We start from the raw sequence: 14,453 nt of genomic DNA, 5'->3' as shown, positions 1-14,453 counted from the left end.
ACAGAGGATGTCAGGAGAGGAGGCTGCTAATCCTATAGGAGATGGTCCCCCTTTATAGATGGTCCCCCTCTTTCCCCCTCTATAGATGGTCCCCCTCTTTCCCCCTCTATAGATGGTCCCCCTCTTTCCCCCTCTATAGATTGTCCCCCTCTTTCCCCCCTTATAGATGGTCTCCCCTCTTTCGCCCCTTATAGATGGTCCCCCTCTTTCCCCCTTATAGATGGTCTCCCCTCTTTCCCCCTCTATAGATGGTCCCCCTCTTTTCCTCTTTATAGATGGTCCCCCTCTTCCCCCCTTTATAGATGCCCCCCAGTCAGTAAATAACACAAAAATAACAAAATACAACTTACCTACCCTGCGATCCTCTCTCCTTCTGCAATCTCCGGCTGATGTGCAGCTGCCGGGGGTGTCCCGTCCTCTCCCCGTCAGTGCGCGCATCACACAGCTCCTAGTGCCGCCTGGGCCCTGACTTCCGGTACACAGAGCGTCTCTAACGTGCGCTCCCAGTACCGGAAGTCAGGGCCCCAGGCGTACAGGGAGCTGTGTGATGCGCGCGCTGCCGAAGAGAGGACGGGACACCCCCGGCAACCGCGCATCAGCCGGAGACTCTTGTGACCGCAAGCGAAACAATGCTTACGGTCACAAGAGTGCAGTGGCGAGGGGAAGGGGGCCTCCCGGGCGGCATTATAATGTGGGCGGCGTGGCATGGGCCCCAGGCGGCCGCCCAAACCGCCCACATTATAATCCGCCATTGGCTGCACAACAGCTATCTCATAACTGATCTACCTGCCTAAATCCTTTTTTATTTGAAGGGGAACTTCTAGAGTTAGTGTTGTCTGTATAATATCATGGAAACCATCTATAGCCTGTTGACAGGTTTGTACCCCTAAGGGTACTATTACATGGCCCAATAATAACTGTAAATAAGCGCTAATCTGCTAGATCGGCACTCGTTTCCTGGGCCTATTATACGGCCCGATAATCATTTACTAAGGGCTGCATGGACATTGTTACCGATTGTGTCCTTGCAGCCCTTGCTTTAAACGGCATAAATTACCTATCCATGGTCCAGGGCTCCTCTTGCGGTCCGCTTCTCTGAAGCTGCAGCGCACGGGACCCAGGGAGAAGCAGAGCGCAGGAGGAGCCCAGGACCATGGATGGGTAATGGATGCACTTTGCTAATTGTCAGCCGCCGGGCCACACACCGCTGTTACACATAGCGATGCGCGGTCGGTGCCCGACAATTATAGGTCCAAACCTATATCAACGATCAGCCGATGATCACTGTCTTCGGCTGATCGTTGTGTTTATTACACGGAACGATAATCGTCCGGATAGGGACGATTATCGTTCCGTGTAACAGTACCCTAATGTTTCCAACCTCTTCTGGCTCAGGACTGGCTCTTCTGGTTCTGGCTCAAGCAACAGGAAGTATTGAGCCGGAAGTGCAGTAGAATCTAACCTGCTGTTATCTTCCAATAAGGGAAGAGAAGCTTAGGAAGACAATAGTTTTCTTACCTTCATTCTTAACTGCTGAAATCCTGCATGTTCTTATTATGTTAATTAAGCAGTTAGGTGCACTAGGGACAGGACCACAGCCCTTGGTGCTCCCATCCACTCACCCATCTTCATGAAAACTCATCTGGTGTTCTGCAGTGATTACCAACTGGAATGATGTCACTACAGAGCGCCGCCTGAATTTTCATGAAGATGGGTAAGCTGAATGGTGCACTAAGGGCTGTGGTCCTTTCCCCAGTGCACAGAACAGACTTGGTAACATATTACTGAAATGCAGGATTTCAGGAAAATAGCGCTGAGGATGAATGTAAGGAAATCTTCCTCAGCATTTCCTGCTCTATAAGAACATAATATCAGGTTAGATTCTTCTACCTGCTGTCAGTTTCTCTTTAACCCCTTCATGACTGAGGTCATTGATGCTCGGATGTCCGGGTCAAATTAGTGCAATGTTCCTCATCGCCTTAGCGCTTTTATTTTGCAACCTACAGGGCTGGTTGGGGAGTCATTTTTTGTGCCATGATCTCTAGTTTTGTCCTAATATCAAACTGATGTAAAAGAAAATTTTTTATTGCTTTTTATAAAAAAATTTCTGATATATATATATATAGTTTTTAAAAAAATCAGCAATCTTGGTGTTTGTTTTTTTTTATTCCGTTTATGCTGTTCACCCTGCAGAAACAATAATGTAATATTTTAATAGATCAGACAATTCTGCACGCTATGATATGTAATATATTTATTTTAACATATTTTTATTTTTATAATGGGCAAAGAGGTATTTTAAACTTTTATTGGGGGTTATATAAGGTTTCTTTTACACTTTTATTAACTGTAAAACATGCAATTATTAGATTGCATATACTGATCTATGCTATGCCATAGCATAACATAGATCAGTGTTATCGGCAATCTGCACATAGAGCCTGCCTGACAGAAAACTCTATCTACAGATGGCCAATCCGACAGGACAGAGGTAAGTGGCTTACCCCCGCCCATCGGTACAGCACAGCATGGCTGCGGGGGTCCCGATCAGTCAGTGACAGGTGCCTAACCTGTCACTGAATTCCTTAAACACCGCGATTGCGATAGATCTTGGCGTTTAAGAGGTTATTGACAAGCAGCTTAGGAATTGCAGCTGCCTTTCATTATCCCTGGCTCTGGACACTTTGATGTGTGCTGGACCACTCTCACTGCAGTGGTCCCGCACACATCGGAAGCCCCTGATGTCAGGAATGCATATATATACGCTCCTGCTGCATGGGGCATGTGCAGCAGGAACGTAAATATACATATGGCTGATATGAAGGGGTTAAAGAGGATTTCTGATAGTTCCAAAAAAATTCCTACAAGCTAGGACCCTATAGCCGTTTTGTAAGCACCTAAGCTGTCTGATATCCCTAGAACTGTCAATCAAGTAAATGGCACATTAACTTGTTTTATTTTAGCTTGAAAATGTAGTAGTTATCTAAATTAGAAATAAGCGCAACTGGAGCATGCCGAGAACACTTGAGAATACCAGTGACTGAAGATGGATGCAGCTCTATGGAGTCTGGCTTCTTCAGCCATCAGTATTTGTGCTTTCAACTTTTTCAGCCACTGGTATTCGAATGTTGATCGGACTCAAGCATGTTCGAGTTGTGCTCATCTCTAATCCTAATACTTTGCTAGTTAGGTCAGCCGCAAGGTTGTGCCCTTGTTAACTCACATATGTTAAGTTTTGCAACGGTCCCCAACAGGAAAGTCTTCTTGGCATGTGAAATTACTTTGAGGGAACCCAGAACTGAATGTCGAATACGTATGTGAACATGCTTAAAATGCACATGCATAATTTTAATTTCCCTTGGATTTTTACACAGCTTAAGCCACAAGAGAAGTTATATTTTAAAAGTCTTAAAGAGACTGTAGAGAAACATTATAACAGTATCTCACATGTGAGTATGTAGAAGAATAATGAACAGTTATAATAGTAGTATAAGAATTTTTAATACATTTCATTACTACAGCTGGGTCATGTGACCACTAGTTTGACCACCATAAAATTTCATGGTTTTATGTGTCACAGCAAGGGGTCTGTCCCGTGTCGCCTACCAGATCCCTCTGGGCAGCTCTAGGACCCCTTCCCTCTCCTGACGGCCCTGCCTTTATGTCTCTCTAGCTATAGAATGCTACTGTTGGTATCTCTATGAGAAGTAGGGTAGTAGATGAGTCCATAAACTGATTATACAATTATATACTTCACCTGATCAAACTGTGGCCTCTTTTGTGTGCTGTGAGTAGATCTTCAGTGTAGCCTGACACTGGTCTCCTATGGGTAAAAAATACAGTACTTGGGGGGGTGGAACAAACGTTTTATGTCACAGATCTCTCAGTTAATGCACTTAGATGGTACTCAGCAAGTTCAGATAAGACTCCACCCTCTCTCTGCAAAGCCAGAGGCGTTAAGAGGTTATCCAGTGCTACAAAAACATGGCCATTTTCTTCAGAGACTGCACCACTCTCCCGTCTCCCGTTTAGAGTTTGTAACTCAGTTCCATTGAAGTAAATGGAGCTTAATTGCAAACCACACCTGAACTGGAGACAAGAATGGTGCTGTCTCTGTTTTTGTAGTGCTAGATAACCTCTTTAGGTAACATTAGGAAACCATATCAATGGGGAAATAGGAATTTAGATTTCAGATAAGCCATGCATACCACATCATCTAAAATAGCCATATACACAAGGCACTCACAAGCAGCTGTGCATTATTATTTAATAATATCCTATGCTGCACACATACAAGCATTTTTTGTAAGTATCACATTCACAAACTTATGACATGTCATGGTGACTTCAGAAGTTCTGAACAGTGGGGGTCCATCTGGTAGACTTCCTATAAATCTTTACTTGGCACACTTTACAAGAAAAGTGTGGAGAGCTGAGGGGAAATGAAAGGACACTTTCATGAGCAGTGAAAGATATGGGAAGTAAGAGATCAAGGGGGTACGACCTATGTGTTTCCCCACAATCTCCAGATTGGCCCCTGGCTCCTTTGTTTTGAATACAGCCTGGGGTTGGCATGTGATCCGCGGCTTTATTCATTCTCTATGGAGACACAGGAGCCGGCCGAGTACAGCACCCGGCTCTTTCTGGCGGCTCCATAGAGAATGAATAGAGCTGCGGGTCACATGCCGACCTGTGGATAGGGGACAAGTACATTTGAATTGAAGAACCCTTTTAAGTTACTTATGATCGAACACAGGGATTGGGAATCTTGGCTCTCTAGCTGTTGCATTACTACAACTCCCATCAAGCCTGGACACCCAAAGCTTTAGCTTTCCTTGCATGATGGGAGTTGTAGTTTTGCAACCCTGATCTAACAGAATAATGATATATTGAATCATAAGACTATTTTAAATTATGTTTAGCAGTGTAGTTCATGTCACAAAGTCTGTATAAAGGCTGTAACTATGAACCAGTTGCAAATAAACACTATAATTTTTTTTAAATCAACATTGTTTGCAAAATTACGTCATCTTATGATTTATTTCTTTGGGGAAAAGAAAAACTGGTCAGGAATGTGCACAGTATTATGGCCTTTGATCCTAATGAGCTTTCTTCAGTTTAAATTGCTTAGAAGGTATCCTGTGTGCATTTATAATTTGTATATTAAAGGGAACAAATAAGCCCGTTTGAGCTGATATAGTTCCCTTGAGCATTGTATAAAGCACCTGGAGCGGCCCCGGCACGTACCGGCCGCAGCAGATGCTTTATAACGGAGAAAATGACTTTTATTCCCCGGCTCGTGACTAGATACGAGCGGGGAAGTAGTCATGGTGGGCGGCTCCCCGCTTGTATCTAGTCACTGCGCTCTGCCTGTCAGCGCGCTCAGAGGGGATGATTGACAGGCAAAGAGGTCCGTTACTGGCCTCTCTGCCTGTCAATCATCCCACCGAGCGCGCTGACAGGCAGAGCGCAGTGACTAGATACGAGCGGGGAGCCGCCCACCATGACTACTTCCCCGCTCGTATCTAGTCACTAGCCGGGGAATAAAAGTCATTTTCTCCATTAAAAAGCACCTGCTGCGGCCGGTACGTGCCGGGGCCGCTCCAGGTGCTTTATACAATGCTCAAGGGCTGATTGGTTCCCTTTAAAGGCTGTGTTCACATGTACAGGATCTGCAGCAGATTTGATGGCGCAGATTTCAAGTTGCAGATTCAATGCAAAGCAAATCAAGGCCATCAAATCTGCTGCGGATCTGCTGCAGATCCTGTATATGTGAACGCACCCTCAAAGGAGTATTCCACCCAAGAGGATTTCACAACTACACAACTAACAGCACAGGTATGCCACAGAGGATGAAGTAACAGACATACCTTCTTCCTCAGCACCCTGTGCTCACTAGGGAGCTTTCGGCAGGTTAGATTTGTCTAACCTCCTGATAGTTCCCCTTTAACATGGATTATTTAGCATTTAACTGTGATTGGCTATTGCAGTTTAAAAAAAAAAAACAGTTGTAAACGATAAACATTCTTCAGTCAGGTGTGTCATAGGAAACAAAACATTGTTAACATTTTTGTACCTGTGCCTAAAGACTCTATCATCATTTAACATTGGTCAGAGGAGATCCTCCACCCTATCATTATTGACTGATGGCCACTCTCTATAAAGGTAGAAACACACGGGCTGTCAGTCAATAGTGAGGAAGCACACAATTGGTTTTCAGCATGTCCCAAAGTATCAGATGTGTAAAATATAACCTGTGTGATCCTTTCTTTGATCTACATCCAAAATTATGGAATAGATATTCCTGTAAGGCAGTGTTATGTTGAGGTTTACATTTTTTTTAGTTTACAATAGAAATTGCTGTGGATGAATGCAATGGCAGTGATCTCTGTTCATGATGCTTTTCTCAGGCATGGAGTTTTCAAAAGCAGCAGCATGAACATCGTGTGACCTTCTATAAACAATACATTACTAAGCTCCAGAATTCTTACCAGGAGGCGCTACAGAAGATAGAAAAACAAGAGAAGTATTAATCATGTGTTTTACCCTTGTCTGTCGTGCTTTTGATTTTCAAAAATATATAAAATTGCTTAAAACTGTGGTTAACAAGTATCTCCTTCTATAGTGAGTTAAAAGCCATAAAGAGAGAAAATGTTGAGCTTAAAACTATAATCACTCAATTAAAGGTGAGGAACAAGTATACATTTAGAAATGATGGCCCAGGTGTATCAATCTATCTGAGACAAAAATTGGACACATTTCTTGCTATCTGTATGAGACAAGAATGTGTCCATTTTATTTTCTTAGACGAACTGATAAATGTGCGCCAATGTATAAAAATGTTTCAGATAGTTGCAGCATATGTACTAAGTATGTTACAGGTAGGAGCCGTTTGATTTACATATGTACATTAACATTTTTCTGAGTATTTTAAATGCACAAAAGTTTGCAAAAACAGTGGTACCTCTGTCCTCAACAAAAATCCATTCTGGCAGGCTGGTTGAGATCCGAGCAGTTTTTTCCTGTAAGTAGTGTGGTAAATGGACCCTCACACCTCATTCTTTATAGTGTAGGTGCATGGTGTCAGCAGTAGAAGGGAGCACTGGAGGGGAAGGTTCAAGCAGATGGCAAACAACAGGGAACACTGTGCAGCCACACAGTAATGCCAACAGCACCTGCATTCGGTGTCTCTTGGTGCGATATGTGGTGTATTACAGAGCAGTTTTACAGAAGACTTCAAGACTGGGTGCTGAAAAATTGTTTAAGTTCTAAAGCAAACTTTCCTGTTTTATAGCTAACCACTACTTACACAAGGCTCTCTTGAGGGCACCTTAACCATATGTCACCCCTGAATAAAGGGGGAATATTCTTTTTAAGACTTTAAAAAAAAATTATCAAGGGCTTTGCGCCTATTTTTTGGTGAATAATTGGATTTCTTACCCATTTATGAATCTGTATTCGATGGGTGAATATTTTTTAGATGCAACTTTTTTTTTTTTAATCTGCCTGTTTTGAGTATTCACCCAAAAGTTCCCATAATCCGGGATTAGCGCCCAATTTATAATTTGCAACTTTTTAAAAAGTTGCACAAACTGGGGCAGGCCTACGTCTGGTCAGTACCAGGTGAATATGCTTGCACAAATTTTGCGACTTTTTAATTAGATACATATAGCAGTGCTACATTTTAATGAATCAGTCAATATACACATAATACACAAAATACACACCAATCCTCATTAGAATAGTCACACGCATTAGACTCCTTAGTAAATGTCCCCCTTGGTGTCCTTTATTTTTTTAAACTAAAAAAAAAAACTAATCTGACTTCCCTAATATAACATTACTATCAACAAAGATGGACTATTTGAGAGGATTTTTATCCATTAGACCGTGTTGCCATATGCTGATGAACGCATGTGACAGAACCCCCCCCCCCCCCCCATGCTTACACCAGGGGCCCTGCGATGTTCCTGATTATTCCGGGAACATTGCACAGCCATTGATGAACACATAGGGCGTGCCTTTGGGTGCAGACATTAATAGGCATCTGGGAATGAGCTTTCAGGGTGCCCTTATCGCAGTTCTTTACAGATTTCCACCTAAGTTGGGCTTGAAAATTGCATCACAGTAGCTGAGCTGAACTGCACTGTGTAAGGCAGCATCACTGTTGTTGGGGGAGAAATGGATGAATAGTTTCTACCAGATTCTGAACGCATAGGTGTAAGAGTACACTAAAATAGGTGTAAGGGTACACTAAAATAGGTGTAAGAGTACACCTTAAATAACTGACAGCCGAAAGATCATTCAGCAGTCACTTTTCCCTGTTTTTCCACCTTTTCTCCTACTATATCCTGCTGTAATGTTTTCTGTGTTTTTAACTGATTAGACTTATATCTATATGTTAATTTATGAGACATATGAGAGGGAAGTATGCGTCACACCCAGGCTGGCAGGGAAACCTGACTTGTTTGCTCCTAGACTCTAATAGATCAAACAAGTTGGATTTGACCGACAGCTGGGGAATGAAGCGATGAAGGATATTTTAACAAAACACACTTAGGCCATGTTCACACAATGATTTTTTTCTACGTGTGTTATTTTAAACTTGGCAACAGCTGCTGTTTTGAGTTAACAATAACGGCTTTTCTTTAGCATACTTTGGCGGCCGTCATTGAATTGAAGGCTGTTGTTACATTATTCCAGTTTTAAAGGGAACCTGTCACCGGGACAGTGGTGGAGTCCCCGGATACTTACCCTTTCCGGCGAGTCACACTCCTCGAGCCGTTCCCAGGACAAAGATATCAGCGCCTGAAGATATGAGTCTGATGCCCATAGAGAATGAATGGAGCCGTCATTCTCTATTGGCATCGGACTCATCTCTGCAGCACACGCACGACTTTGGGCGCTGATATCTTCGTCCCGGGATCGGCTCCAGGAGCGGGACTCGCCGGAAAGGGTAAGTATCCGGGGGCTGCACCGGAGGGTCGAGCGGGCTCTGTGCCCGCGTCCCCGGTGACAGGTTCTCTTTAATGATGGCCACGTTTTACACCCTTTTGGGTGTGGCTATTTTTAAAGGTCCGTTGAATATTATTAAAAAGAAGGCACCAAAAAATAAATCTGTGTGAACAATTTAAAATTACAGCCATTGTTCGCTAAGTAACGGCCATGAATAAATGTCATGAACATGAATTTGATGGCCATTATTCAATGTATTGTGTGAGCTGACGGACGTTGTTTCCATAAACTTCAATGGGAAGCATTAAAGAATTCTTTTAAATCAAATTTTAAAATTGGTAAATGACTGTGTAAACATAGCCTTATTAACATTTTGGTATATATATGTATATATATATATATATATATATATATATATATATATATATATATATATAAAATTAATTGCTTGTTATACTTTTCAGAGTTCGTTAAGCAGGTCACAAAGTAGCAGCAGGTAAGCTTCATATACTGCATTTCCTGCATCTTGACAAAGTAACTTTTAAAAGTGACAGAAAGCTCAGAAGTACAGTGTAAGGCCATGTTCACACAACGTAAGTAAAGTATTAATCACGGACGTTCTTGCCGATTTGCAACACAGCCGTGATTAATACTTTACTTACATTGTGCTGCAGCTGAGGGAATCCTGGCTGGAGTGTATACACATAGGGGGGGATTCATGAAGACCAGCGTACAAGTAAGTCGGTCTTATATTAGGCCCCACACCCTTTTCCCTGTCAGGATTCACCAGGAGGCACACGCCTCTAAGTGAATCCGGCCAGCCAGGCACCTGAACCTGCGAGCAAGCGTAAATCACTCCCCCCCAAGCTCCCCCAGCCCACCCATCGGGCAAGCGGGGCATACGGCAGGCATACGGCAGGGAGAAGTGGCGAATCTGCACCTTCTCCCTGGCATACACTTCGGGCGGACCGTTCATAAATGTCTCCCATAGTATACACTCCGGCTGGGATCCCTAGAGGCGCCGCAAAAAACTGACATGTTAGTTTTCTGTGGCCACTATTCGTTGAATAGCGGCCACAGAAAACCTGTCAGTTCACACAATGGAGCGTGTGGCATCCGAATTCAGCAGAAATGAAGATCATCCGGCTGGTACTGCAATACCGGCCAGAATGATCTTCAGAAACACCAGCCGTTCTGTGATCCGGCCTGGTCACAGAACGGCCGATGATATACGCCATGTGAACATGGTCTAAACAGTAGAAAACTGCAGCACTACAGTGAACTCAAGAAAAAACTTGTGCATATATTCCATCCAAAAAATGGTGACAGCTACATTTCTGCTCTCTCTCAGAGCTGTAATCAAGCAGTCACTTACAGTGTAAAAATATAAATATAAACCTATACATACCTGCCTTGTGTAAAAGATGGACTTTCATCATCATACTGTATGTGTTTTATTTAGATTAGCTAATTGTAGGCATAGAGCTGGAGCCACTCAGCAGAATAGCCATGGTATTCAGTCCCTAAAAACACTCATTCTCCCTGGGGAGGATATCTTTAAAAATTGTTAAATAGCGCACGCTTGTCATAGCTACCAGCGCTTTCTACACATCAACTTGCCAGTGTTTAAAGCAGCAAGTCCCGGTCTACCTTTAGTTATCTTTATTGCAAGTGCTAGCTGCTGCCTGGAGCTCTGGGTGTAAGCTTAGAGAACCTCTTTGTTTTTTGCTTTGTTAATAGTGCGTTTGGTTGATGAATTATGCTTCTTTCCTGTTAGGTCTTGCACATCGCGGCCAATTGCCATTACTCCTCCATCCCAGACAGGTAGAGTACTTGCCAAATATGTACTTTTAAAAATCCCTCTGCCTACCAAAAAACTTGCATTTCCTTAAGAGGAGGAAAAAAATCCACTTGTATTATATTTCAAAAACATGTATGTGTACCTGTAACCTGTAAGCAACATTGTACAGTTTACATATACTACAGTCAATGATTGACATTAGCAATCATGCTATTGTCCGTCATTTAACCCCCTGAGCGACACAATAGCAATCGCTGCACTTAAAAGTTTCACTGGCAGGTGCTGCGTCTGCAATTTCACTGATAACTCCCCTATCTGGGACCCCCCCCCCCCCCCGCAGTAATGATCAGTTTCTGTAGCAGCCAAAGTACTTCCTATATTCTGTGCTGCCTGAAAGTATTTTGTTTTTATGGTGGAATGAAAGGTTTCGTTACAAAATACATTGGAGTCTGCCCTAAATAAGCCCCTTATACAGCCCTGTCCTCATACAGTAAAAATTAAGAGTTATGGCTCTTGGAAGGCAAAGAGGGAAATACAAAAATGCAAAGATAAAAAAATTGGCCAGAAGGCAAAATAGGCTGTATCTGAAATGTATGTTAACTGTATTTGCCAGTGGTTTTATTGGTATGGCTAATTGGTATATATATATATATATATATATATATATATATATATATGTTTTGTGTAAATGCTGTATATATAGCATTTTTGTATTTCAGTTACTCCTCGACACAACTTTCAGCAGTATGGACAGATAACCAGGTACGTAAAGTGGATGTTAAAGAATTGACTTGTAAAGGAAGGAAAAATGAGTCATCGTTTGAAAACTGAGCTGTGCATCCACATCAATGAAAAACATTGTTTCTGTATCAAGCAGCATAGATGCTGGAGGTAACTGCATTTGGGGCATCCATCTCTAAAGATAGAAAATATAATAGTTATTAATCAAATTCTGGTCATGTATAATTTTATACTACACATATTGGAAAACAATGTTAAATTCAACTTAAATGGGTTATCAGGGATAAGAAAAACATTGCTGCTTTCTTCCAAAAGTAGCACTACACCTGTGTGGTATTATTTATTTCAATGGAATTGAGTTGTAATACCACACAAAAACTGATAACAGTAGTGGTGCTTTTACTGGAAGGAAACAGCTATGTATTTCTTATCCTGGATAATCCCTTTAATGGTCTTATCTTGTTTTCTTACCCTCATGGTGACCACTGGGCAAAAAGCTTCATACCCTGTAGAGGAAGTATGCCTTGTAATCCTATCAAATTTCTTGAAGAGCATGATGATGTTTTATGGGTGAAAATCTAGAAAATTGTTTAAAAGAAACACAAATAAGAGACTCAAGCAAAATGTAAAAGAATGTAAGAGGCAACCAGTCTACCAGCCTCTAATTGAACCTTCTCTTATATGCCTCTTAAATACGCTGCAAAAAAGTCTGCAGAGCCTCAGTTACAAATCTCAAAACATGGGACTAGCCAGATATCCCTCGAGGGAAGGACCTAGCAAAGGGATGGCTCATGTAAGGAGACCACCAAAACCACCTAGCAAAGGGATGGCTCAAGTAAGGAGACCACCAAAACCACCATATTAAGTGTGGCCCTTTCAGTCAATATCCAACTCAATTCCGAGTCTACTATGACAAGGAAAACACCAAAGCCAGATATCCATCCACAGACAGCTGTTTCAGGGTGTTGCCCCTCATCAGTGTGAGTAGGATTGTGGCTAAGTGGGAGCAGTGCCTAGTGGACCAATATGGCAAACCAGATCACTGATCTCAGGGACACCAGCTAAAAAAGATACTGTCGGCTGCTGGTTAAAGCATTCAATACAGTGAAATTCTGGGCACATTGCTTTAACCTGCAACCAAAAGTGTCTTCTTTAGCTGGTCTCCCTGAGTATTGGTCCACTAGGCATTTCTCTCACTTATGCTGAGTTTACACGGAACGATTATTGTTCGAATTTGCACTATAACGATCGAATTCAAACGATAATCGTACGTGTAAACACAGGGTACGACCAAACGATGAGCGAGAAATCGTTCATTTTGATCTTACAACATGTTCTTAAATCGTCTTCCATCGCTCGCAAAAAATTCACAGATCGTTCCGTGTAAAGAGTCGTTCACCGATTTTACCTATGTGCGAGATAGGCTTAAGCGATCGCAAAACGACTTTTCCATACGATATCTCGTTCCGTCTAATCGCTGATCAGTATAAAAAAAATTGTTACTTCGAAATCGTTAATCGTACGTTCGGGCGAATTATCGCTCCGTGTAAATGCAGCATTAGCCACAATCCTACTCACACTGATGAGGGGCAACACCCTGAAACAGCTGTCTGTGGATGGATATCTGGCTTTGGTGTTTTCCTTGTCATATCATTAGACTGTAATTGAGTTGGATATTGACTGAAGGGGGCACTTAATACAGAATTAATTACAGAAGCCATCCCTTTGCTAGGTCCTTCCCTGGAGGGATATCTGGCTAGTCCTGTGTTTTGAGACTCGTAACTGAGGCTCTGCAGATTTTTTTTGCAGCGTGTTTAAGAGGCATATAAGAGAAGGTTCAATTAGAGGCTGGTAGACTGGTGGTTGCATTCTTTTACAGTTTGCTTAAGTTTCTCTCATTTGTATTTCCAACATTTTTCACACATAAAACATATCATCATGCTCAAGAAAATCCTTATTTGATAGGATTACAAACATACTTCCCCTTGAGTGTTTGATGCTTGTTGCCCAGTGGTCACCACGAGGGTAAGAAAACAGGATAAGAACATTAAAGGGATTATCCAGGATTAGAATTACATAGCTTCCAGTTTCCTTCCAGTGACAGCACCACTCCTGTTACCAGTTTTCGTGTGGTATTGCAGCTCAATTCCATTTCTGGCTAGTCCCGTTTTTTGAGACTCATAACTTTTTTGCATTTAGATGATTCCCAGGGGGCAATGCATCTAGGATTTCACTGTATTGAGCGCTTTAACCAGCAGCCCACAGTGTCTTCTTTAGCTGGTCTCCCTGAGATCAGTGATTTTCTTATCGTGATAGGCGGCAATTGCTGCACACTCATTTATAGAGTGTGCATGTAAGTTTTTATATGAATAATAATGTTGATTTTAAATTACTCCCTGAAACTTTTTTTTGCAAGCATGTATTCTCCAGCTCAGCATACCTTTAAAGCATGTTTACTTTGGTAAAACTTGAATGGTTTTTGACACAGAAACTGCTATTTCCACCTCCTATGGCTGTATCCATGTTTTTCAGGCAGCATGACAGCTGCTTCCAATTTCTGCAGCCAGCGATATTCAAATGCTGCACGCTGGAGGTTGGCTCATCTCTAGTCAGGATGGAATAAAGTGCATATGAGTTCTTTCTAGTTATGAGTGTGGGTTTTGTACCAAATTTATTAAAATGGCAACACTCCCCTGAGAAGCCAATGAAGACTAGTGTTCCACCAAGCTAAAAGATGTGGCCATTCAGGTGTGATTCAGAACGGCTTGGCTTTGTTGATATAAATGCTGCGAGGACTGCTGCAATAATATTTTTTCTGTGACAAATTGTGACAATTGTGACAATACATGATTCCACAGATGTAAGGAAATAATTCCCCCCCATGCCTTTAGCTCGCCTAACAAATTATTATCTGACATCTGGCGATCGAGGATAAGCCGTACTTGATCCACGTGTA

The 14,453-nt window shown here is 42.2% G+C and overlaps 1 protein-coding gene across 7 annotated transcripts in view; it reads left to right on the top strand.

Annotated features, from left to right (window-relative positions):
- The window catches only part of RNF212B (ring finger protein 212B), a 65,633-nt gene that overhangs the window by 15,355 nt on the left and 35,825 nt on the right, over positions 1-14,453 (top strand). For 6 of the 7 annotated variants that reach the window (XM_069961651.1, XM_069961648.1, XM_069961649.1 and 3 more), the window contains exons 4-9: positions 3,375-3,449; positions 6,411-6,526; positions 6,626-6,686; positions 9,420-9,451; positions 10,733-10,779; positions 11,476-11,518. In XM_069961651.1, the coding sequence (XP_069817752.1) occupies positions 3,375-3,449; positions 6,411-6,526; positions 6,626-6,686; positions 9,420-9,451; positions 10,733-10,779; positions 11,476-11,518 (374 nt within the window). The remainder of the gene's footprint in view (positions 1-3,374; positions 3,450-6,410; positions 6,527-6,625; positions 6,687-9,419; positions 9,452-10,732; positions 10,780-11,475; positions 11,519-14,453) is intronic. The other variant, XM_069961653.1, reaches the window with a different exon arrangement.

The sequence above is a fragment of the Dendropsophus ebraccatus genome, chromosome 3 (genome assembly GCF_027789765.1).
Source record: "Dendropsophus ebraccatus isolate aDenEbr1 chromosome 3, aDenEbr1.pat, whole genome shotgun sequence".
NCBI lineage: Eukaryota > Metazoa > Chordata > Amphibia > Anura > Hylidae > Dendropsophus > Dendropsophus ebraccatus.
Note: the sequence above shows the minus strand (reverse complement) of the source record. Positions and strands in the feature narration are given on the sequence as shown.